Source organism: Lepidochelys olivacea, assembly GCF_965140295.1.
Source record: "Lepidochelys olivacea isolate rLepOli2 genome assembly, chromosome: 6".
Classification (NCBI taxonomy): Eukaryota; Metazoa; Chordata; order Testudines; family Cheloniidae; genus Lepidochelys; species Lepidochelys olivacea.
This window is the reverse complement of record NC_140416.1, coordinates 99,608,113-99,635,020: the sequence shown is the minus strand read 5'-3', so window position 1 is coordinate 99,635,020 and position 26,908 is coordinate 99,608,113. Positions and strand designations below refer to the sequence as shown.

The window sequence follows — 26,908 nt, the reverse complement described above, 5'->3', positions numbered from 1 at the left end:
GAGGTCTTCACTACTCACCAAAACCAAATCTAAAATGGCATCCCCTCTTGTCAGTTCAGCAACTACTTGATGAAGAAATCCATCAGCTATCGCATCTAGGAAAATCTTAGCCCTATTATTATTATTACTACTAGCACTTGTCCTCCAGTCTATATTTGGGAAGTTAAAGTCTCCCATGATCACACAGTTTCCATTAGTATTTACATGTGCACCTTGAGGCTAGAATTTGGCCCACAGAATGAGAGAGAATTCTGTGAACTTCTTGACCTAAATTCTGCTCTTAGTTGTAATTAAAGTTGTCCAACTTCCTGGGGATCAGACTGAAACCAGAATTAGACTCCTTAAGGCTGGGCCTTTTACTGTTTCTGGAAGACTTTCAATAGTTAATTCTCTGCAAATACAAAAATTACATTCTCATATTTACTAGGGTTTAAAATCCACTTGCAGGAGTCTCACATGCTCCCCAAGTTACTTCCTTTTAATCCCCAGGCTGACCAATTCCTTAGACGTCTAAACTACATTCACATTGCTTACCTTAGTGTTGTAGGTCTATAGATCCTGGGTCTTGCTCTGTATCGCCCACTGAAGTCAATCTATTGGATTGGGCCCTGTGCTTTGCTTAGCATGAATGGCCTTTTTCCATGTTATCTTCGGGGTTTGTACTGTTGTCTATCACCATAGTTCCTGACCACTGGGCACCCTGTGAGTGGTGGGGCTGAATTACTTTATGCCCTGTGGCAGTCTGGACGTGTTCTGTTGTTTCATGCTGATGGTAGCCTATGCAAAACCTGGAGGCTACACTGAACCCTTTTCATGGCACTAGTGGAGACTTCAACACTTGCTCTACTTGGCACCATAGAATGAGAAACTCTTGCTGTGTTCAGTGCTGAGGATTGAGGCTCGAGCTTGAAAGGCAAAGGAAGGAACCCATCACAGTTTTATTTTTCCTTAGATAAATTTTTATATAGAATATATTACAGTCAGAGTTCTCAGCTTTTAATCAAAAGAGAAGTTATTGCAATTTTACCCAGTGAATCTAACGGTAGAAGTAAAACATTCTAGAAAGCTGTCTTTAAAAAAGAGAAAAAGAAAAACCCGAACAAAGAAAGTACATGAGTAAGTCACACTGCTCGGGATACAAATTATCCAAAGGGTACAAGAGAGAACCATAGTGGCTAAGGGAGCACAAAATCAAGGAAGAAGCCAACGATGAGTGTAACATTACTGCAAGCCTGTCATTTCCTAGCAATTTTGGCTTCCTGGACGAAATGCTTCTGCTCTGTCTTTATTTTTTACTTTTTGAATCAGTAACTTAAAATGCAGTGTAAAAGGATGAGTTAATTTCTGGCTTTTGCTCATGGTATGTGTAGGGGGAACTTCAGCCCCGCCTCAATTCATGGAGCTTGTGGGCGACTTTCTCCAGTTCGGCTTCTATTGCTGCCAGGCTTTCCAACTCCTGATCCTAAAACATCAGAAATAAAAATGAGGTAATTACACAGCATAATGTCAGCCCTTAAGTCTCTTTCTTTGCATTGACCAATCAAAGAACTTATGGTATTTATCTGGGCCTGGCAGGCGAAGCAAGGGGAGAGACAGTGTTATCTACTAGATAACACACTGGAAGTCAAGAGATGAGGTTCTATTCCCAGTTCAGCCAGTGACCTACTGTGTGATCTTGGTCAAGTCATATCACCCCTTTGTGCCTCTCTTTAGACTGTCTCTGCCCCGAGAAGCTCATAATCTCCTACAATGTGGGGCTGACCTAGCATGTTAGGGCCTGACTCTTGATCAGAACCTCTAGATCAGAGGTCCGCAATCTGTGGGGCATGCCCATTTGGGGATGTGCGGTGGTGGCCTGGGGCAGCCACCGTTGGAGGCATGGAGGGAGCACTACCCAGTTCCGTTCCCAGGGCCTCACTTGCGGCTACTGGGCCCACACCCAGGTCCCCGTTGGCGACTCCTCTCCTGGGGCTCTGCTTCCAGCTATGGCTGCCAGCCTCAGGCACCACTCCCACCCCCATCCCCAGCTATGGCTCCAACCTCTGCCCCCTTACCCATGCCCACATCTCCCCCCTTCCGAGAGCTCCTGGCTCTGCGGGCACCAGGGGGGCACAGACGGGGTAACTAGGGGCTCAAGGTAAAATGTTGGGGGACCACTGCTCGAGGTGCTTCTGTAATAGAAATATCAATGTGTGTGTGTGGGATTTTTGGGTGGTGTGGACATTTACCCATTGGACACCTCCCCAAGCCCTTTAGCTGCATTTTGCATAAACTATTTTTGGCTGTGGCTTCAGGCAAGTGGAAATCATCCCACCCATTCCCTTTTTTCCTGAAAATGAAGTATTTCAATTAAGAATGAGGTGTGCCATGCTCCTAGCACCTCCATCTGTGCCGTGGGAGTGTCTCACTGCTCTCGGAGATCGAAGGAAAGGCAGGTATTTACAAGGCGTTGACGCTGGAGTTCTGAAGCATCCAGCTGAGCAGAGGAGAGCAGAAGCTGTTGTTTGGGGGGGATTAATCTCTTTAAAATCGAGCTGGGTTGTTCAGAGAAGCTATAAACAAGCTGGACATTGTTACTATTCATGTGCTATACATCCTAGCACAACACTTCTCTCATTCTGAAACATAACCCCAATCTAGACACACGTGGAGAATAATCTGGGTTTAATCATTCTGGGCACTTTGGCGATGCTTTATATTTTCAAAGGAGATACGATACATGAATCAGTTTTCACACCTTTGTGAGCTAGGTAAGCAGTACCCCTACTCTGAAAGAAGGACCCTGAGAGACGGAGGGTGGGATTCACAAAAGCACCTAACTCCCATTTAAATCAAAATGCCTAAATACCTGCATGAATCCCACCCCGAGAGGCAATGTGAATTTCACAGGACCACACTGTAAGACCAAGCTGTGCTCCTTCAACACAAATCAAGAACATTTTAATCCATGGGAAATTGATGCAAATGAGAATCTTATTTACAGCACTCATCACATTAAGTTCTGCAGTACTTGCCCTGTAGAAATTAAGCCTTCTGTCCTGTTGTTGGTAAGTAGTATTGGGCCCCTTACATGCTCAAATTCGTTATCTCTGGGTGCCTTAGCAGATTTGGGTTCGATTCCTGGCTCTACTGTACCCCTTCCTGAGTAAGCATGAACATGCTAAATCCCAGGCATAACCCTTAACCACCTTACCCTTCCTTTCATCCTTATTTGCTACTGATTTAACACTTCTTACTATAGTGACATGCACTTTATAATAATACAAAAACCAACCCCTCACATTAACAGACTTTTTAGGGTATTGAAACAAATGTTTGTACTTATAAAACAAAACAGAAAACCCACCTGCATTACACCACAAATGTGCTTTCATTGCTACACAGCACAAGTGGCATGCCTTGCCTCCTTGTACATAAATAGCACTTTATAAAACAGCAATCTGTCTCCCAGCATTTATCTGCCTAGCTAACTGTGTGTGTACAAGCAGAGCACTTGTTGACGCCTAGTTTGCATTTATGACCTGTGTACAAGAAGTTAAGAGATCACAGGGAAGAAATCAGTATACCCCATGAACAACTCTTTTGAAAATGTGCTCTAAAATTGCTAATGATTTTTCTAAAGTTGCTCTTCTGTATTCACAGTTGCTCCTTTACCTGAGCATATTTTTGTTAGTAATTTAAATACACAGATTACGCCGCCATAACTATGGTGCTGGTCCAAATTCCAGTCTGTCCTGAAATCCTGTTTTTTGCTACAAAAATGTAAATTTCAGAGTAGCAGCCGTGTTAGTCTGTATCCGCAAAAAGAAAAGGAGGAGTTGTGGCACCTTAGAGACTAACCAATTTATTAATAAAAATGTAAATGTATTTCAACAACAGGGCTTTAAATCAGCCAGCTAATTTGGTACATGTCTCACTGACCATGGCCTCATAAGCACAGACACTGATCATCTGCAAAAAGTGAACGAGGCATTAAGCAACACCAAAGCACAACTCTGCAGCAACTGAGGTTAAAAAAAAAAGGGGGCTCTACTAAGTAGAAGGGTCTTGTCCTTGTTCGAGTCAGGGGGTGTGTGGGTGGGTGAGAGAGAGAGACACACACGCATATAATTATACATGGTCATGCAAATGGCTAATGCTCCGGCTGGAGCAGCAGCAGGTAAAGAGCATGTTAAACCTCCGCTGTTAAAAAGTCAAGCTTACCCTAGCTCTTGTTTTCAGTATTATGAAAACAGCAGTGGCTCCCCATTGGACATCTACAGCTTGACCTATCCTATTGGAATCCAGGAAGTGGGCAGGCGGAAGCCTGCTCACTGCTAAAGGACCTCCCCCAAGCCTAAGTGGGGATCCACATGACCTGGAAGCCAAATGAGTCTGGGGGACAACTAATGAGCTAACAGGGACAGGAGTGTGGTTAAAGGGTCAAACGAAGGGAACCTGACTGGGACACTGAGCAGAGAACCCCAGCCAGCACCCACTGCTCCTCGAAGGCATCAAGGGAGCCAGCAGACGCGGCCCAGAGGAGCTCTGCCCGGATGCGTGAGTGGACGGAGGATCGGAAATAGGCCCCACAGTCATAGGAGACCCCCATCGGCCAACCTCCTCTCCCCAGTTTTATAGATGGCCATTTTAGCCAGGGCTAGGAGGAGGTTGACCAGGGGGGGTCCCATGATTTTGTGGGGCCACGGATAGGGAGCGCATAGATAAGAAGGTGAGGGGAAAAGTGCAACCAAAAACGTAACAGGATGTCTAAGAGGAGCCGGAATAGGGGCTGCAATCTGGTGCACTCCAGGTACACGTGCGCCAGGGTCTCCCTCATGCCGCAAAAGGGGCAGGTGTCCAGGATGGGAGTGAACCACGCCAAGTACACACCCGTGCTCACGGCTCCGTGAAGGAGTCACTAACTGATATCCCCAGCAGGCCTCGGGACCAGGGTGGAATATAGGCTGGCACATCAGGGCTCCTCACCCTCCAGAGGTGGCAGAAGGTCCTGCCACTTTGTGTCGGGGTGGGATGCAAGGATGAGGATGTGAAGGATGTGGAGCATGAGCGTGAATAGATGGTTCATCAGTGTGGTCTGGAAATGAACCGGCTGCAAATCATGCAGCCAGTTCACAGTGAAGGGACGGGGGGAACTGGTCGGGTCCACGGGGCAGGGACCCAAGGGAAAGGTCTGGAGGGTCTGGGGTGGGTGAGGTGTGCCCCCTCACAGGACCCAGTCGAGGTAGGCCCGAGCAGCGAGCGGTAAAGTGGCCCTCCCCTCCTGAAGTATGCGCTGGGGAGTATGAAGTCTGGAAAGCCCCATATGCCGCGCAAGCGTCAGGGGATCCAGCCAGTCTCCCCGGTTGTAGTCCAGGAGGTCTCCAACTCTAGTGACTTCTGCCAGGACCAAACTCTGGTGCACTGGGGGGACTCTGCCACCTACACACAGAGCTGGGGGTTGTGTAGCAGGGGCTCTGCGAGGAGATCTGCCCCCTCGGTGGCCGTCACGGACCTGGTTGCTGAAAACAGTTTCCAGGTCCGGAGGAGGTCCTGGTAGAAGACTGGCAGCCCGGAGAGGTCTTGTGGAAGACCTCTCAGATGGAGATAAAGGAGCTGCCAGTCATATCCGAGTCCTCGGACGTAGCGCAGGAAGGCTGTACTCTCCACGCCGCACTACCTGCACCATAAAGGAGTCTCTGCAGTGCCTGGCGGCAGAAGACATGGACCTGACTGCATTGGCACTTCAGGCCCTGCCCTCCCTCCTCCAGGGGCAGGTGGAGGACCCCTGCAGAGACCCAGTGTACTCCTGGCCAAAAGAACTCCAGAATTGCTGTCCAGAGGTTGGCCAAGAAGCCCGGGGCTGGGACCAGGGTGTTGAGCCGGTACCAGAGCATGGACGGGGTTCTCAAACTTCATTGCACCACGACCCCCTTCTGATAACAAAAATTACTACATGACCCTGGCCGGGGGGGGGGGGGGGGGGGGAGGGACACTGAAGCCTGAGCCTGCCAGAGCCCAAGCCCCAGCACCTCATGTAGGGTGACCAAAGGTTTCAGCACCAGCTGGGGGGATGGGGCTGTAACTTGAGCCGCTCCACCCAGGACTGAAGCCCTTGGGCTACGGCTTTGGCCTGAGTTGTGGGGCTTAGGTTTCAGCTTCTGCCCTAGCAAGTCTAATGCCACCGCTGGTGACGCCATTAAAATGAGGTCCTGAACCACTGACCTATGGTAAAAATTATCTGCAATAAGTACCACCATGGGGGGGGGGGGAGAGGGAGGGACTCCTGTAAGGCTTTTCTCCCCACCCCTCATTCCAGCTCCTCACCACCAGCTCTACACACCTCCCTGGTGCCTGGTACATTACATTCCATCCCTTACATTGGGGGCCGGTCCCTTTCCTGGTTGCCAAAGTAGGTTGTGCCAGGTTTGTCCATGGCGGCAGGGGTGCAGGAGCATCCTTGTGACTGGGGGGGGGGGGGGAGAGTCTGTCAGTCCTGCCCCCTACCCCACCTCCCAGCTGGGGGAGGGAGGCAGGTGCACTTTCAGGAGACGGTCCCCATAGGTGGGTGCTGGATCCTGGGGAGTGTTCCCTATGGGGTGTGTGTGTGCAGGGGGGGTTGGCGGGTGTCTGTCATTCCCTCCCCAGGACAGGGGTGTGGGATCATATGGGATGCCCTCCCCAAGCTGGGATGCAGGTGGTGCCCTATGGGGTGTGGTGATCAGCACAGGGGCAATCTGTTAGTCCCTCCCTGGGCAGGGGGACAGGATCTGGGGGGAGGTGGGTTCCCTCAGGGGTGCAGGGGTATCCCTGGAGTGTGAGGAGGTCTGTCAATCAGTAAATCCTAAAGTCTGACCTATCTCTGTTAGTAGTAGCATTAATCTCCCTGCTCGCCTCCCCCCATATAGAAGTTAAACTACACCTATGATGTTACCTCATGTATCTGAGCAGGGCACAGCGGGGGTAGCCTCTTGCTTGTTGAGCTAAAGTCAATGGCTTATCTTCCCTCATCTACTCGTATCTTGGTGAAAGTTGGTACTGTTGCCTCTTCCAAGAGTTGTCTCGTCCTACCCTCAACACCGCCTAGTCAGTGGCGATTTCCAAACTAAGATGCCCCATTCTGAGACAGCCAACTTGCAAAAAGAGAAATTCTTCTGCTGGTTCCAGAACTATGGGCCAGGCTAACTGGTGTGAAGGGGGTTTGGTCGCATCTAAGACTGGTTCAAAAACAGGAGCAGATTAGGCTCCCTGCAAGCACAAAGGCATTGCACCTGGTTCTGTGTGCAAACCTGGTGCTCAGAGTGACTAATGTGCCAGGATTTCAGTGGGGCTGAAGGACAGTGTGTAAATTAGTGCCAGTTTTATAAACTCACAGAGTGATCAAAGAAGTGGCTCCTGCTGTGATGCTTTTCCTCCTGCCCTGTGCTACCAGGGCAGCTGAGTCTTCGTGGGACACGAGTGGCTTGAAGAGAATTTATATGTAAAGTTACTTGGCATCTTTCTGGTCATAGAGTGACAGTCTAACAGTGGAATCTCTTTAGTTTACAACATGCTCCAAGAACAGTGTGAACATACACTCCTAGTTCAATATGGGAGGGGAGAAGATCATTTTCCGAAGCCTCAGGTACTAGGCTCTTGCTGGAGCCAGGATACCTTACGATCCTATGGTCTGACCCAACATCGAGAACAGACAATCAGCTCTGTAGTTGCCAAGTCCAGGGTTGAGCTGAGAAGCAGTACAGACCAGAGGGAGGAAAAGAAATGGTAAGATGCTATAAAAGCACCTTGTCCTCTCCACAATTCTTGGCTCCTTCCTGGCATTTTGTGGGGGAGACTCCCTGTGCTGGGGGTGTTTCCTGTGGACTACCTCCACCAGCTTTCCACCTGCTCGATGCTGCTGGACTAATGTTACAGTGGATGGAGTTCAATGGATAATCAGGACCCTGATGGACTTGAAAGCTGATCAAAAAACTAAATAAAACTCTTCCTTCTTCACAGAAGTAACTGAAATCCTGTGGCAAGGGGCTCTGTCTGGCAGTAGATCACTCCTACTGAGCCATCACATTTGCAATAATGCTCAATTTAATCACAACTTCTAATCATTCTGCCTGGTTTATCCTTCAGGTGCTCAGAATGGCTCATTGGCCACAGACCTTCCAGTCAGTGACATGCTAGAGTTTTGACATACAAGTAGTTATACAATAGCAAACAGCCATTTACATTGTGCTGGTTTAAATGCAAAATCATGCATCCTGCTATTCATAGGCCAGCCTGACTCCAGCTATAGTGATGAAACTGCTAGGGCTTTGAATAAGTGACAATTAAAGGCCTTAAATAGAAATGAAGGGAGGAAGAAAGTGATTACGTGGTGGTGGTGTTTAGCAAACATGTCCCTTGCAGACTCTCCCAACCCGTAGAGCTCTGGGTAATGCGACAGCTTGTCTCTTTCACCAACAGAAAAGTTGGTCCAACAAAAGATAATACTTCCGAGACAAGCTGGGTGAAGTACTAAAGATTAGTTAAAAGAAAAAGGAGGACTTGTGGCACTTTAAAGACTAACAAATTTATTGGAGCATAAGCTTTCATGAGCTGTGTCGCTCACGAAAGCTTATGCTCAAATAAATTTGTTAGTCTCTCAGGTGCCACAAGTCCTCCTGTTCTTTTTGCAGATACAGACTAACACGGCTGCTACTCTGAAAGCAAAGGTTAGTCATCCTGCTGCCAAGATGCGTGTGAATGTACTTGACTGACACATGCAACTACAGTAAGTGTAGTTGCAGCTATGCTTTTATTGGGGTGTTTTTTGCACATGGATCTAGGCCTCTTGTTTTTGTTTTTTAAGTTTGGCCCTAAAAGTCTGGATCAGCACCTAGCACAATGTGGCTGGGGCCTCTAGGTGCTTTACCATACAAATAGTAAAAACAACCCTGAACTGAGAAAGGATCACAGACTAACAACACACAGCTACCTGACTAACACTGGGCATAATAAAGTAACGGTGTGGAACCTTCCTAAACCTCTCAGTGCACTTTTGATACCCTGCAAATGACTGGATGGTTGTGTGTATTTTTAAATGCATGCACAGGTGTCACACCAACCTCTGTTCTTCTGTTAGCGCTTCCTTCTTCATCCTTCTTTTCTTCAGGCATGGCGGCAAATGGAAACCCTGCTTCGCTGCTGTCCTCCTTTGCGTGATGTTTCCATGACCTTCTCCTATCCTCTTCTGGGTTATGGAAGTCATACTTGTGGGACCTGAAGGACATTTTCATGGACCTATCTGGGTCTTCGCTGCTGTCGTATTCCTCCATGCGCTTCTTGGATGTCAGCTGCTTGGCCAGCTCATCCATTTTGTTCCATCTCTTGGAGTCTTCCCACGCTCTGGAGGGCTCCTCCTCCACTTCCTCACTTTTGACATCCCTGGGGTGGAAGGTGTCCTCTGCCTGCATTGCTTCGTCCTCTAACCCATGCCTCCCTCCTTTCAGTCCATGGGATTTCTCTTCTTCCGAGCTCTTCAAACCTTGGCCAAAGCCCAAAGCATCTTTGTTATCTGAAGCATTTATTGAGCAAACAATGAAATGGTGTTTAGATTAGTTAGACCCAGTCTTTGCACCAAGCCTGATTTCTTACTGAATTACTCTATGTGAACTGACTGACATGCTGAAGCAACAGATTCATGGATTTTAGGGCCAGAAGGGACCACTATGAATGTCAAGTCTGACCTCTTGTATACAACACAGGTCACATGAAGACACATATGCACTGCAATACTGACGACAAAGAGACTGGAGCTAATAGTAGTCAAGAAACTTCTAAAAAGCCTGAGAAGCTGCAATAAATTATGTAAAAGCTTTTTGAAAAACTCACCAGACACATCATAAGGCTCAGAGTGAAGTAAATGATGGGCAGATTTACAACAGTATTTTGGTGTCTAAAGATGCAGATGGGCCCAGTGGGATTTATGTATAACTGCTGGTTGGAGTTATGCCTCTAACATGCTTAGGTGCTTTTGGAAATCCCACTAGGTGCCTACCTGCACTTTTAGGCCTCTAAATACCTTTGTGAAACTGGCCTGGAGCTCTCCGTTTGTCAAACAGCACAAAATGAATGAGATGGTTGGGACATCATGTGGAATACATACCACCTTCCCTGGGAGTCTCCTCGGTCTCATCCTCAGCTGAGCCAAGTATCCTATCTGCTTCGGTAGGCTGCTCATCTTCCAGGGTGCTTCTCCTGGCATCCTCTTCCACAGTATGCTCTTGTAGGGTCTCCTCTTCCACTTCTCGGCTCTCTTCCTGGCCTTTTTTGGAAACCTGCTTCTTCTCTCCCTGAAGCTCCTGACTTCTGTTGGTCTCTTCAGGCTGCTCCTCTTCAGCCTCTTGGAGCTTGTGCTCGGCAAGCTCATTCTCTGTGAGGTTGTCATTGATGTGGTTGTCTAAAGCATCTTCCCTTGGCGATTCTTCAGCCTCACTGACCTCGTTGCTGTCAGATTCCTCTGCACTCTCCTTGTCGTCTTCAGGGCCGGCTTCATGCAGTCTTAGCTCCCTCTCTTCCAGGCTGTTTTCCTCATCCTCCTTGGACTCCTCCCTCTCACTGTTCTGCTGGCTTCTCTCTGCCGCCAGCTCAGCAAACGAGGCTGTGGGCTTCTCCACAGCAATTTCCCTTGATTTATCTGTAGTGGCAACATGGCAAAAACAGAACCTCTCTTTAGAAGTCTATTTCACAAGTTGAGGTGGCTTCTTACTTATCAAAGGGCTCAACTCCAAACAAAAAACAAAAAAACTTATGTTTCACTTTAAGCAGATGAGTAAATCCATCCTGTTAATGCATTTAACTATATGTTGAACTTTAACCATGCGAATAGGCCCAATGAGGTCTACTGTACTGAATCATGGGTGGAATTAAAGATAAACATGTGCTTAAACCGACCCACTATTCGGTATAGTAGACTTCAATGAGCCTACTCACATGCTTAGTTAAGTATGTGCATAAGTGCTTTGCTGAAGCAGAGCCTATATTACTACCCAGTCTCAGATGATAAACTATCAATAGCATTTAAGATAAATAGAAAATCTCTTAGAATTATCATCATGCTTTACATTTATATAGCACTTTACATGATCAAAGTCCTGTGCAAAGACTGGCTAATTCCTACTCACAACAGAAAGGGAAGTCTTATTCCCACTTTATACAGATGGGATTAGTATGACTGGGCCAAGGCTGCTCAGCCAGTCAGGGGCAGCTACGGTTGGCCAAATGGTTTTTTTTTATTTATTTTTTGTTGTTCACAATGGGGCCTGATCTCAGGAGGGGCGTAGGCAGTACTCGACTGCAAAAATGTCAATCATATTTTCAGAGCAAAAGAGGAAGAGACAAGGGAGGTGAGAAAACTAGAAAAGAGGTAAAAGGAAACGGACATAAAGAGAGAGAAAATGGAATGAAGCAATGCTAAAAAAAAGCTTAAGGTGAGTAAATTGTCATTAAAGTATTCAAGCTCCTACATTATAGCTTATATTCCTGGCAGAAAAGTGGCACTGAAATGACTGGCAGCTGTCCCAGCAGGTGAGAGGGTCAGGGCCAAGAATCTTCAGACTGATACTCCCCTTGGGGTTGGAAGAGTGGACATACCAGCAGTTTAATTTTTTCCAATTTGGTTTAAATGAAAGGCTGATGGCTGGATCCCGCTCCCACTGAGTGCAGTGGAAGCAGGAGCAAGCCTTGATGACGGGGAGCTTCCTGTCCCCTCAGTTTTGTTTGAATATACTAGACTTTGTAACAACCTCAACTGAGATGGTCATTTACCATAAACAAGTGACAGCCATGGGCGCTTCACTGCAGAATGCAACAGCGGAATAACAAAGCATGGTAAATACCAATAGCTCTTCCAGAAACGATACTCGCAAAGTTAGATTGTGACATGATCTTACTTTGGAATCCATTCTGTATTGAACTATATTTGCAGTAAACTAATCCCACACAGGCACTACCTTCTTCTGATATGGAAAAGAGAAGGCACTGAGCTAGAGAGAATGACCTAAAGTCTCCTTTCACTTCCATGGGGGCAACTCCAGTTAACCAACAGGATTGGACTGGGGGAAAATCACAGCTGGGTTTGGTCTGTTTTAGGACCCTACATTTTCTATGCATCCAAAACTCCCATTGACTTCAAGAGATACATTACCTGACCATTAGTGTTGTAGGTTCTCAGATACAATGGTGATTGGTGTCACATAAAAATCTAGTCTGATACAGAGAGCTAATAAGATAGACCCCTTTAATATTCCATCACATCTTTCGTCGTAGGACTCACCTGTCACTCATTTTAATACTGAAAATGGCAAATCAGTATCTGTTATGATTTAGAATTTTTCCAGTAATTATGGCTGCAAAATGAAATGTTTAAGCCATTAACTAATTGCAAAGCAAACCCAAGGTCGCTAGTCTATTTCAGCAACAACAAAAAAAGGGCTAAAATGTGAAGTACATTGTATGCATCAAGGCTGTTTGAAAGAACATCCCTGTTTACTGCACTACATGGATTTCCTGGGGGGTTAGGCTGACACTAACCTCTTTGTATGTTCTTGTCATTCTGGCTTTCAAGGACTTCCGAAAGTTCATCTTCAAAGCCACTGTTTTTCTTCTGCTGCCAGGTTCTTTCATTGGCCCCTGTGTCAAATTGGGAGGGGGTCAAAAAGCAACATTCCCCACTATAGTTTAAAGAATTGTGTTGGGAAAACTGTTTCAGTACATTAATATTAAACTCTGACACTAAGAAGCTGGAACAAGAAAAATGCATTAGCTAGGAGCTACGTGAACCAACTGTATTAACGATGCTTCAGCAACGTGCAAGCCAGATAACCCCTAAGCAAACAGACATTTAATGGGAAGAGACATTTGGAAAGCAGTAATGCTGAAGGAGACTTAGGGGTGAAAGGGGACAGAGAAGTAGATGTTGAATTGCAGGGAGGCCTCAGTCTAGCAAAGCACTTATTTTAAGTATCTGAATAGTCCCACAGAAGCGTTGCCCTTCTCCAAGTTACCCACTTCCACCATCATACAAGAGCACCCAGTACATGCGCACCTGTTTCCTTCCCAGTGCTTGCTGTCCCCCACTTGCCCCTCTCCCATGCATGCTTCTCTCCCCTGTGATGTATCAGCTGCCACCAGAGGCACCGTATGCCTGAGCCTGCCAGTGAGACGATAAATAGGGATTCCTTCACACAGGGTGTTTTACAACTCATGCCATTGAAGAAGAGCAGCAAGGAGTGGCATTTACTATGACCTATTCTTTGTATTACATATAGTGCCCAGAAGTCTCAGCCTCCCCAAGATCACAGTCCCCTTGTGCACAAACACTTAGTCCTTACTTCAAAGAGATTCCATATAGACAAGGAGGACAAAGGGTGGGAGAAAGTCTGATTACCCTCATTTTACAGATGGGGATGTGAGGCTCAGAGACATGATGTGACTTGCCCAGTGGAGAAAGACTGGTCAGGAAGTCTAATGCAAACCCAGGAACTGATCCCAGGATTCCTGAGGCCCAGCCAGTGCCTGAGTCACAAATCATACCATCCCCCAGCTTGTCTACAGTGCGGTTTATCAGAACAACCACCTTCCTTTCCAGGCATGGCCTTTCCAATCCCAAATCAGCCCCTGCCGCCAAATCTTTGTTGAGGGAAACAGTCCAGCTTTTTCAGACCAATCCTTCCCCACTCCTAAGAAAAGGCAAAACAATTTGAGGTATGGGCTCTTCCAGACCAATTTACCTAAGCCCCAGCCAGATGAATGGAAGAGGGAGGGAGGAGAGCACTTTCCATGGCTAGTGTTTCCCCTCCCCTTCCTCCCACTGTTTCCCTATTCTGCAAGAACCATTTTCCACTGGAGATCCATGAGCTACATTTGGCGCTGAGCCCAGTAGTCCGGGGCGGGAGGGAGGCAAGCATGTGATGGCATAATTACAAGATAGGGGGCAGGGGAAGAAAGGAAGTGCCTTTAGCTAGCTTAACTTGCATTATTTTAAACATGGTCTCATTTTGTGAGTGAAAGGAAAGACTCCCATGGAGAACATGTGCTCAGTGTCACTGTGCAGGGGTAGCTCTAGTTGAGAGCGTAACAATGGCTCACCCTATACAACAGCTCCAAAGAGTGCATGAGCCTTTAATAGGGGTTTGGTCAAACCGTGGGGAATGGCTCTGTGTCGGGTAAATGAGGGCCAGAGTCACCTAACCCAGCTGGACTGTTGCTGCTGCTACTGGGCAATCAGTGGAGGTAGCCTATTACTCCCCTTCACAAGTAGGGATTTGGGCCAGTGGATCAGCATTAGTCCTGCTCCTGGCTCATGCACATCCCTTCTCTTTGGTGAGCTCTGGCTGAGAATTCTGTGGTAGGCAGGTCAGTGCTGCTTTTGCCCCCTCTGCAGAGTTGAAACTTTGCTTTTAAGCTGCTTTGGGGCCCACATGGGGTTGGTTTGTGTCTGAATGTAACTGAGAAATTTTAATGCACCAGATACTTTTCCTAATCTCTTGACCTTCCACTCTTTTTGTTTGGTCTCCCCCTGTCTGCTGACTTCCTGGTTTCTCTTCTGAGGTTAGTTCATGTTATTCCTGGTCATACAAACCATCACATAGCTACATTGCTACTTCTTACCGGGGCTGTGTGAAACACTGGCAATGAAATTCCAGAGCGTCACTGTTCAGTATCCCTTAATGACAGGGAATGAATGAATACAAGAGTTAGATGCTGCTTCTGTTCCTGCTGTGTTGACTTGAGCTCAGACCCTAATGTGGTACAACACTTGTACCTACGAGTGGGAGCAGGAAGCATCTTTTCATCCATACAGGTAATGTGCTGAGAAGGGGGAACTGGTCAGCCCTATGTGCATGACTTAAATTCTGCTTTGTGGCTGCGTGGGAGGACAGAGGCAGAGTGACAGCCGTGCCTGCTCTGCACTACTCAGGAGTGTGTGTGTTCAAGGTCACACAGACAGAACCAGGAGCAGAACTCAGATTACCCAGAGGCTCTGGTTCTGTGGTTGAGCCCAGTTGCAGAGGACAATGATGGGGTGGTTTGGGGAGAGGCCACAGAATCCACTGGCCCCCAACGTTCTATGCAACGGGTGCAGAGGACATGAAGCTCCACAGAGGGAACAGCATTGCAAGGCCCCAGCATGGCCCCAGGTTGGGGCTGATGGATTTCAACACTCCTGCTTGCACACCAGCAGATTACCCAAGTGCTTTGGGCTCTCTGTTGCTGACTCTCATTTCTCCCTACCTGCTGTTCAGAGCCTTAAATATTAATTTGTATCCCTCTTAAGTCCTCCAGTCTAAATTATGACTAAAATATACAGCATTTAACAGGGGAAAAGACTCCCACTGACTTCTATGAGCTTTGGCTCTGGATCTTATACTTCATAATCAGCAGACATTGATTTGGTCAAAGTTCAATTGTATTTCTAACTATAAAGGTTGTTTTAGTTTAAAAAAGCCCAAGTGTTTCTCTTAGGTATCTGCTATCCATAAAAGGGTAGGCTCTCTTGGGTAAGTTAGAGTAAGTTATACTGATGTAAACCTGAAGTAATTTAATTGGCTTCAGTGGAGTCAATCTGGATGTATACAGGTGTAACTGAGGGCACAATTTGACCCTCTGAGTTGATGGTCTTTGTTAGACACCCGGATAGAAAAGTTTTCAGTTTTGTAAAGTTATCTGTAGTACATTTATATGACTCAGAAATAATGTACATTGAATTAAAAAAATTGCCAGGGGCTATAATCATTTATTAAAACCCTCCTGCCACTTTAATTGTCGCAGAACTATACCTTGAACTGCAAGTTCTTGAAGCTCCTTCAGTAAATTTTGATGACGGAGGATTGAAATGATCCTTTCATCTGCAACAGAAGATTCTTGTTATAGGTTTTCTACAGCAAAACAAACGTTCTGTTCACGTGCTCCTTTAGCTAGTTCATTTACTGAATTTGCTCTTAATTGCAGACCCATCAAACATCAATTCAATTAAAGAATTATGACTAGGTTTTTAATTTCATGCAAGTGACCCTGGACTTCAGCTTCAGTACAATCAATGCTATGACTACAGCACAAGAGCTTCACTGCCAAAGGTTAAAGTCTCTAAATTGGTGGATAGATTTTTCATAACAGATACTTTTCCATGGTCTCCTGAAATACTGAGTGTCTCTCCGTACCTCCTCTGAGAGTTTCTAGGCATTCCTGGCTGATTGGCAGCGGGCTTGGCTTCGAGAGAGTATCAGAAATGACCTCTACAATGCACTTCATCACCTAGAAAGATACAAACATACAGATTAAAATCTCTCTCATCTTGGCTTTATTTATTACCCAAGCTAAGTGAAAAAGATCATAGGGCAAATCCTACAAACATTTATATTCCACATACATATACTAGTTCCACAATAGGTAGATTGGGAGTTTGTTCTCCCTGTCTCAGAATACAAGGGGGCAATCAATGGAATTAAAAAGGTGTGAAATAAAATAAAAGTAGATTCTTCTGAATACAACGTGTTAATAACCTGAGGAACTCACAGCCACAGGAAGTCTTTGGGGCCAATAATTTAGCAATATTCTAAAAGGGATTGGACATTTATATGAATATCAAAGATATCCAAAGTTATAATTAATAATAACAAATCTAGGAAGTACTGTTAACACTTGTACTCCTTGTACTAAGCCAATTGCTAACTAGTAGAGTCCAGGATGAGACCTGTGTGGGGAGCAGCTTGTCCCTCAGTTGCCTACCGTTGGGTTCTTACACGTTCCTATGAAACATCTGGTATTGGCCACTAGCAGAGACAGGATACAGGAGTAACAGTCTGAGCTGCGACTGTAATATTGCTACTTATAGATGATTTGGTTCTGATCCTGTTTGGCCATTCTTCCGTTCCTGTGTTTCTCTGTTCCCATTTACATCCATGTAAATGAGAAGAGAATTTTGCACCATTTCTGTATCACTGATTTGTTGAACAGAAATGAGACAATGGGCTTGGCTCTCCTCTCACACAAGACCTCCACTGGTGTCTCTGGACTGACATCTGATGAATATTGATGTGAGAAGAGAATCTAGGCTGAAGATTTCAAAAGACAAGTGCAACAAATGTGCCGCATGCCTGTGAGTCCATTGCACATGGAAACCTCCCCCCCGCAACATCTGAGTACACGGTAGTACGTTTGTGTTTGAATTAAGTGACTGGGAAAATGAGGAATGACAGCATTGGTTTGAATCCAGCAGTGTTTATGCTAGTGCACAGACCTATCCTGCAGTCTTTACTTGTGAAAATTTCTTATTCCTTTAAATTTCCCAGATATAGATTGGGGGACAATCTCCATCCAAGAATATTAAAGGAGTGGCACATGAAATTGCAAGCCCAATAGCAAGGATTTTTAATGAATTTGTAAACTCGGGGTTCATACCCTATGACTGGAAAATTGCTAGCATAGTACCTATTTTTAAGAAAGGGGGGAAAAATGTGATCTGGAAAATTATAGGCCCATTAATTTGACCTCAATTGTATGCCAGATCTTGGAACAAATTTTGAAAGAGAAAGTAGTTAAGGACATAGAGGTACATGGTAATTGGGATAAACTACAACAGGGTTTTACAAAAGGCAGATTGTGCCAGACCAACCTGATCTCTTTGAGAAGCTTCCTGATTTTTTTAGACAAAGGAAATGCAGTAGATCTCATCTACCTGGATTTCAGTAAGGCATTTGATACACATGGGAAATTATTAGTTAAATTGGAGAGGTGGGGATTAATAGGAGAACTGAAAGGTAAGGAACTGGTTAAAGGGGAGACTACAACAGGCCATATTGAAAGATGAATTAGCAGGCTGGAGAGAGGTTACAAGTGGAGTTCCTCAGGGACTGGTCCTGGGACCAAACTTATTTAACATTTTTATTGATGACCTTGGCACAAAAAGTGGGAGTGTGCTAATAAAATGTGCAGATGACAAAGTTGGGAGGTTTTGCCAGTACAGAGGAGGACCGGAATATCATTCAAGAAGATCTGGAGGACCTTGAAAACTGGAATAGAAATGGGATGAAATTTAGTAGTGCAAAGTGCAAAGTCATGCACTTAGGGATGAACAATAAGAAGTTTTGCTATAAACTGGTGACATATCAGTCGGAAGCGACAGAAGAGGAGAATGACCTGGGTGTACTGGTTGATCACAGGATGACGATGAGCCACCAATGTGATACGGCAGTGAAAAAGGCTAATGCAGTTCTAGGATGCATCAGGCGAGGTATTTTCAGGAGAGATAGAGAAGTGTTATTGCCATTATACAAGGCCCTGGTAAGACCTCAGCCGGAATACTGTGTACAGTTCTGGTCTCCCATGTTTAAGAAAGATGAATTCAAACTGGAACAGGTGCAGAGAAGGGCTACTAGGATGATCAGAGGAATGGAAAACCCTAACTTGAGAGGAAACACAAGGAGTTTGACTTGTTTAACCTAACCAAATGAAGGCTATGGGCAGCTACGACTGCTCTCTATAAATAGATCAGAGGGATAAATACCAGGGAGGAAGAGGAGTTATTTAAGTTAAGCACTAGTGCTGACACAAGAATAAATGGATATAAACTGGCCATCAATAAATTTAGGCTTGAAATTAGGTGAAGGTTTCTAACCATCAGAGGAGTGAAGTTCTGGAACAGCCTTCCAAGGGGCACAGTGGGGGCAAAAAAACCTAACTGGCTTCAAGACTGAGCTTGATAAATTAATGGAGGGGATGGTATGATAAGATTGCAAATGGGCCACCTCCCATTGTAGGCAATGGCTAGTAGCCAATATCCCCAAACGCCATAGAGGGATACTAGATGGAGAAGACTGAGTTACTACAGCGAATTCTTTCCCAGGTGTCTGGCTGGTGGGTCTTGCCAACATGTGCAGGGTTCAACTTATTACCATATTTGGGGTTGGAAAAGAATTTTCCCCCAGGTCAGACTGACAGAGACCCTGGAAGTATTTGCCTTCCTCTGCAGCACAGGGCATGGGTCACTTTGCTAGTTTAAACTAGAATAAATGGTAAATTCTCTGTAACTTGAAGTCTTTAAACCATGATTTGAGGACTTTGGTAATTCAACCAGAGGTTATGGGTCTATTATAGGAGGAGGTGGGTGAGGTTCTGTTGCCTGCAATGTGCGGGAGGTAAGACTAGATCTGGGGGTCCCACAAAGTAGTTTTTGGTGGCCTCAGTGTGCAGCCACCAACTCTTGCTGGTGGCCATTCTGATAATTTTCCCTAAAATATGTAATTAACTTTAGGAAAAACAATATAAACATATACATGTCCAAATTATTGTAATTTATTTATGTGGGTTTTTTTTGCAGACTCAATAAAATAATGTACAATTGTCTATTCTTTACTGGACCTAAACAGAATAGAAAAACAAATAAGGTGCTTTGCACATTCTTGTCTTTTTGGTTGTTGTTTCTTTTGGGGTTTTTTGGTTGGGGTTTTTTATAGACTTGCGATAAAAAGTCTGCTGCTGTGAAAAGTGATACTTGTATGTTAATATCACTTTTCACAGCCTCCCAGCTAGCTACTACCTCTGCTGTGAAAAGTGACATTAATAAACATATAAATATCACATTTCACAACAGATTTACTCAGCCCTGGCAAGCCCAGGGACAAATTAAACCCTGGATGGGGAGCTGAAGGAGGCAGCAGGGGCCCAGAGTGATGGGGGGGTGACCCCAAGGCTGGTGCCTGCTGCCACACTACTGGCAGCCCAAGCTCAAAGCCCTGTAGCCAGATACCAGGGTCCGAGTCTGATGCCTGTGGCTGTATCCCGGGGCCTGCCACTGCGCAGCTGAAGCCAGGATCTGGAGAAGCCAGTGGGGACCGCGGGTAATGGGTAGGGCCCTACCAAATTCATGGCCAAGAAAAATATGTCACATACCATGAAATCTGGTCTCCCCCTGTGACATCTGGTCTTTTTACCCTATACTATACAGATTTCACAGGGGAGACCAGCGTTTCTCAAGCTGGGGGTCCTGACCCAAGAGAGTGGCAGGGAGGTTACAGTTATTTTAGGGGGGGGTCATGGTATTGCCACCCTTCCTTCTGCACTACTGCCTTCAGAGCTGGGCGGCCGGAGAGCAGTGGCTGACTGAGGACCCAGCTCTGCAGGCAGCAGCACAGAGTAAGGGTGGCAATACTCTGCTTTCAGAGCTGGGCTCCCGCCCAGCAGCTGCCGCTCTCCAGGCAGCGCCGCTGCCAGAAGCAGTGCAGAAGGAAGGGTAGCAGCACCACAACCCTCCCCCCACACCAATAACTTTGTGTCTTGCCCACAACTCTCGTAAGGGTCAGGACCCCTACAATTACAACACCGTGACACTTCAGATTTAAATAGCTGAAATCACCAAATTTATGATTTTTAAAATCCCATGACTGTGAAATTGACCAAAATGGTAGGGCCCCAGTAACGGGGGAGGGGTGGTGAGCCCAGGGCTGGAGCCCACTGCCATGTGACCAGGAGCCAGGGCCAGAGGTGGCAGCAGGGGCCAGGGTGGAAGGGGGAAGACTTGAGCCTGGGGCTGGACCCGGCCACCACCTGGCTGGGGGATGGAGTCCTGGGGCCCGGAGACAGAGCCTGAAGCTCTGCAGCTAGAACCCAAAGCCCCGCAGCTGGAGCCTGCCACCTCCCACCCCAGGGCGGGGGGGAAGCCTGATCTCACCACCCCTGGGAATGGGGAGCGGAACTCAGTGGCTGCCTGCTCCTCCAGTGTTTATATCTCCAAAAGAGGCAGGGCCCAACCCCTGTTGGCAGCCCCAGGGGAGGGGCTGCTGCTTCTCTCCTCCCTCCACCACCCAATCACCACCCAGGAGGCTGTGGCCACAAGGAAAGCCCCTGGTAGCCACATTTGAGAACTATTGGACTAGATGGTCATGGATGATTCTTTTTGGCCTTAAAGAGTATGAGTCTATAAGTCTGTTTCATTTATAAGGCAGCTTGTAAAGCACATTGGGGTGAGAACTGCCAACAGAAGAAAAGACATTGTAACCGGGTCTCAAATCAAAGAAAAGAAAAAAATTAATCCTTGAGAAAAATGTATGGTAATGTTCTAAATGAACGCTCATCTCTTTATAGCCTGAACTTCTTTTCAATTTCAGCAGGCTGGCCTTTTAAGAGTCTTAGCCTCTTAAACTGTACTACTCACAAGAGATTCAGAACATTGTGGTTGCACGGTAAGTTAACACTAGTCAGCAATTTCTGGGTGCCAACAGTGTCGCTTGTTCAAGCAATCAGATGTATTCATTTATCAGATAAGATGGTTGAACGGTTCACAATTTGTAACTAGCTAATTTCAACCATTTGATTTTGCAGATTAAAGGGATTTCAGAAAGGGATAACGAAATATCTTCTTGTAAATACCTTCACTGTTTGTACAGATTGCTTGGTTTATTAATAATAAAGACTAGAAACATTACCAGAAACATCTAACATAACGAAAATAAAAGAACTTCTATGCTTCCTTTGGTATCATTCTCCTATATGACAAGCAATCCATTAATATTAATTTTAGGTGTGCTAAAACACATCACGCACCCATTAAACAAGACAAAGAGGCAGATTCTGATACCCTTTCTCATGCCAAGTAGCACCTTACTCCATGAGTCGTCCCATTTAAATCAATAGGGCCTGTGGAGTAAGGTGTTTCTGATATTTTTAATTATATTGAGAATCTGACCCAAAGAAATGCTATAAATAAATATTTTGTGGTTATATATTATCATTTTCTACCATCTGATGGTTATATTTTATGTCCCAAAGGAACCTAACATGTGATTTACACCCACACATATTTTATACTTGTACACATGCCTGAGATTCACTTCACTCACCACGGAAATGCTGCCACCTCTGGGTGGAACTTGGCAGCTATTAATGCAACAATTGTGTAGTTCTCACTCAGGCAAACTCTCATTGATTCCACGGATTGTTTTGCCTGAGTAAGGTCTGCAGATTCAGGCTCTAATACTCCACTGTGACATTACATTCTCCATAGATCTATTCTAAGCAAGATCATGGAATTCAACTCTGAAAAGGTCCCATCCTGCTGTATCTACACAGAATAAAATCCCATTGAAGGGTTCAGGCCCTTAGAAGGAGTGGAACAAAAGATGAAACCCTTTGAAATATTTTCAGCAACAATAAAGGCCTTTAAGTGGGAAATACTGGCCTTCTGGGGCCCTGGAACTGATGAAGAACCAGGAGTATTTCAAATGTTTGAAGAAGTTATGGTCAGACTCTCAGTGGAAGTCATTTTGTAGTATGAAAACATACCTAGCTTTCAGGGCTCAGACTCCCATTGCCCCAACCTGCACGTGCAAAAATTTTACTCCACCTCTCAGCCAACATCAAGAACGGGGAACACAGGGCAACATGGCAGGCAGAATCCTACAGAGGATGCTTTGTGCTGAAAGCTCAGAGTCTTGCACCATGGGCAGGTTGACGAGGTTTCTATTTACTCTGTAACTTAAACTAGAATTTTGCATGGCTCATACTAGTGTGTTGGTAGCCTAATTACTCAAGGGCTTGATCCAATTCTTTCTAATGTTAATAGAAAGACCCCCCCACTGAAATAATTGGAGCTGGACCAGGTCCCATTACAGGAGTTGGAATTGTGAACAGACAGCTCTTGGGGAATAATTCAGACTTGGTGTAACTCCACTGACTTCCACACAGTCACACCCACTTACACAAATACTGGATTTAGCCCTTTAATCAAACCCTTGGAAAATGGGCACTTCACACAGATGGTGCACTTAACTTTGGGGAAGCCATCACAAAGCAGACTCAGAAAATCACCAGTTATAGTAGAGGGGAAATTATGGGTTTAATAGGCTTCCTCAGATGACAACCACTGAAGCAGTCTGTACAGAAGAGAAAAATGTTCTGCTCCTTACCTACCCATGTAATCTTTTACAATTACAGTCATTTGAGCCAGCAAGAAAGACTCAGACAATAACAAATGCCTTGCTGCTTTCATGAGCCATCAGCTTAGCTCATGGCATTGCTAGCAGGCTAGGAGTTCTAAACAAAGCAGCTGCAACAGCTCTCCAGGTTCCAGTCTGTACACAAAGGAGGGGGAGTTTTTTCTTGTAGTACTTACACTGTAAGTAACTGTGATGATGAATGATGGAGTGCAAGGGAGCTAGCATGGAGATTGACAGGAGCTTTTTCCCCCACTGTAAGGAAAAGGGAAAGAGCCTTTTGTGGCTTATCCTTGAGAGACGATTTTGATGAACAAACACGTTCAACAGGCAGAGGATGAGGACTGGCATTTCTGCTCCTTTAGCAATTATCAGAGAAGTGTAATTAGCTAAAAGAAAAGGAGTACTTGTGGCACTTTAGAGACTAACCAATTTATTTGAGCATAAGCTTTCGTGAGCTACAGCTCACTTCACGAAAGCTTATGCTCAAATAAATTGGTTAGTCTCTAAGGTGCCACAAGTACTCCTTTTTGCGAATACAGACTAACAATGTTATTACTGAACTGAGTAACTGGCTGTTACTCTGAAACATGTAATTAGCTAGTTTGAGAGAGAAGTTTGAAAAGGTACACACTTGCAAGAATAAGGTTAGAGAATTTTTGACTACACCTCTCTATAGGTTGGTAGGTAGATGTCTGTGCACAAATAGGTAGGCAATTATACACACATGTATAAGTATACATGCATATGTGAGTATGTACATATATGCATGTATGAGGTTGTGAAGGCTAGGGTTCATAACAGGGTTTAAAAGAGAACTGGATAAATTCATGGAGGTTAAATCCATTAATGGCTATTAGCTAGAATGGGTAAGGAATGGTGTCCCTTGCCTCTGTTTGTCAGAGGGTGGAGATGGATGGCAGGAGAGAGATCACTTGATCATTACCTGTTAGGTTCACTCCCTCTGGGGCTCCTGGTATTGGCCACTGTCGGTAGACAGGATACTGGACTGGATGGACCTTTGGTCCGACCCAGTATGGCCATTCTTATGTTACATATTTGCACACACATTTATATCTCTCTGTTATGCACACATACATACATGTGGGTGTGCATACAGAAAGATTGGCTAAGCAAATCAAGATACCTGAAGAAAGATTTACAGCCAGAAAAAAGTGAGCCCTCTAAACATGCAGGTGTGCACCTGCATAAAGACTTTACATTTTCAACAAAGATGGCTAACAATGTGTTTATAATTAGTCAAATACAATGTAACTAGAAAGCTAGTTCCTTGACCATTCACACTCTCCTTTGTCTGTTGCTGAACTTCTCAGGGGATTGACAAAAAAACCAAACCAAACCAAAACAGTTTGAATTATGCATAAAATGCAAATCCAGAAAGAGGAGCAGATAATGCAGCTGGAAAATCTTTGCCCTAATAAGAAATGGTTCATACTTCCCTATTAACATTTCAAGTATTATTTCGAATAATGCTTCTAGACAGATAAAAGAGAGCGAGGTCCCTCAGGTTTCTTGAATGAGCAGCAAGAGAGACATCAGCACTGGTATTTTTAACAACACCGTCTCAGAGCTTACCTTAGCATCCCCTTTAGTCACTGGATTGGTTACCGGGAGGGAAAGGACTGTAAAATCAAAAGGAGGAAAGGGTACCTGGTTAGTCTCCGTTTCCTGGCACATTTCCAGCGAGCCGGGGCACAGCTGGGGAAAGGCAGGCAGAGCGCTCCAGCGGTGTCGAGAATGTTTTAGCAGCAAGGCGGAATCTTGGGCTTGATTTTCGACCATAAACCACACCAGCTTATTAACGGTGGGCTTCACCAATCAGCAGTACTCGGGCGGACTCTAGCAATAGGGCTTGGGTTTCTCCCTTAGAGGTCGACTTAAACAGTCCCCCCCCTTAAGCGAAGCAGGCGGGACTGCAGGCGAGATTTTTATCCGGCCAAACCTTTGGCCATGATCAGCCTCATGTGGCTGAGCCTGTGCAGAGTTCTTCCCAGGCCAAGCCTCATGAAATCAAGCCGCTCCCCGGTAGCCAGTACCTGTCCGGCTCCGAGTTAGGGGCTAGAGACCGATCGCATTGCTCCTAGCTACAGAGAGAGGGGCGATAGTTGCCTTCGCAGAGCAACGGAGGGGCGAGCTGGCGGCTCGAGGCGGCTTTCTAAAGTCCCCGCAGGCGGAGATGACCTTGCAGGTGGACGTGCAGCGGGGACGTATTCAGGGCACTTTCATTTCCCACCCACGCAGAGGCTTGTCTCAGCCCCCCCGAGACAAGAAGACACCCCTGGATGCCTGCGACCAGGCAAGGCTGCGGGGGGCGGCGCTGGCTAGACCCAGCTCCCCCGTTCCGCCTTTGCGGCTGGCTCGGACGACCCTCGGCTGCCCCAGCGGAGGGGCGCTGTCCTCGGTGCTGAAAGGACCGTCACTGCGGAAGAGCGTCCCCCGCCACCTCCCTCTGCCCGCGGCCCGCTACGGTCCCGAGCCCGGGGCGCCCCCCCGGCCCCACACCTACCCTGCACCGCCAGCAGCAGGACAGCGAAGCCTCCCCTGCAGCCCATGGCGCCGGAGTGAAGGCGGGCCGGGGGCGATGCGCTCCTCCCCTCTGCGGCGGCCGGGCTTAGGGCGAGCAGGTGACGCGGGGCTCTGACCCGGCGCGGGATTAGCTCGGGTGCGTGTCTCCGCCTCTCCCCAGAGCACCTCGCGTCCCCGGTGCCTTTGCCGAAGATCCCGACAGGGCACTGCAGCAGCAGCCCCCTCCTTTATATACCCCGGGCCTCAGAAATGGCGGCAGGAGACACGGCACCGCCCCTCCGCCCGCCCACCGCCAGCCCCCGCTTAGCCGGGCATTGGCGGCGCCCAGGCACGGGCGCCCTGCGGCTCGCCCACCCCCCGCCCGCCCGCGCGCGCAGGCAGCCGCTCTTCAGTCGGGGGCCCCCTCGCCTCCCACCCGGCGGGCTCAGGCAGGCAGGGAGCGTGTGGTCTGGTCGCAGCTTTTACTTTTGGCAACGAGCATCGGAGAGCTGGATCAAAGTCACCCCTTGGACAGGGCCGGGGCGGGGGGGAGGAAGGGAGGGTTATTCAAGGACTGGTGGACTGGTGCTCAAACTTTTTGTCTTGGAGACCCCTTTGACACAGCAAGCCTCTGAGTGTGACCCTCCCTTAGACATTAAAAATGGGGGGGGGAGTTATTTAATTTAACAGGGGCTCAGGCCTGCTAGCCCCAGGGGGTTGACAGCTGGCAACCCCCCTGTAACCACTTCAGGGGTCACGACCCCCAGTTTGAGAACCCCTGGCCCAGTGGAATGATTCAAGTTTACAGCCATCTTTCCAGTGGAGCTGAGGGGTCACTTCTTGTGCTGGAAGACACCCCATATAACATGCAGCCTTGGCCCTTGGGGGCCAAACAGCCAGTCTGGGCAGACAAAGGCTGTCAGGATTGTCATTCTGCAAGAAGACATGTCATCTAGCTACTATTTGTTCAGCACAGTCCACAGCCTAACAACCTATGGTATTATCCCCCTTGCTAACTTGTCTCCAAAACTGGAGCAAGTAAGCCTCGCTGATTATTACAAGTTTGGCTGATAAAAGTAATAGTGTTGACACAATAGACTTCTGCAAGGCTTTGATGTGGTACCACACAACATTTTGATTAAAAAATTAGAATGCTATGAAGTTAGCATGATACACATTATGTGGATTAAAAACTGGCTAAGTGATAGGTCTCCCAATGTAATTGTATGTGGGGCATCAACACTGTGTGTGTGTGTTTCTAGTGGGGTCTTGCACAGATTGGTTCTTGGTCCTATGCTATTTAACATCTTTGTCAATGACCTAGATGAAAACAAAATTATCACTGATAAAGTTTGCTGACACAAAAACTGTGGGATTGGTAAATAATGAAGAGGACAGATGTCTCATAAGTGCAATCTGAAGTGCTTGGAAAATTGGGCACA

General features: G+C 46.5%; 1 protein-coding gene across 2 annotated transcripts; it reads right to left on the bottom strand.

Annotated features, from left to right (window-relative positions):
* Positions 1-978: 978 nt before the first annotated feature.
* CHGA (chromogranin A) lies at positions 979-25,737 on the bottom strand. 2 transcript variants are annotated; one of them, XM_084631751.1, is made up of 8 exons: positions 25,468-25,737; positions 24,537-24,583; positions 16,173-16,266; positions 15,792-15,860; positions 12,544-12,642; positions 10,118-10,648; positions 9,078-9,496; positions 979-1,462 (listed from the first exon to the last, which is right to left on the bottom strand). In XM_084631751.1, exons 1-8 carry the CDS (start codon positions 25,511-25,513, stop codon positions 1,379-1,381), a joined length of 1,389 nt encoding a protein of 462 aa, XP_084487877.1. In that variant the 5' UTR covers positions 25,514-25,737; the 3' UTR covers positions 979-1,378. The 2 variants fall into 2 exon arrangements, with proteins under 2 accessions (XP_084487877.1, XP_084487876.1); XM_084631750.1 differs by having other exon boundaries at positions 982-1,462; positions 9,078-9,526; positions 25,468-25,735.
* Positions 25,738-26,908: the final 1,171 nt, after the last annotated feature.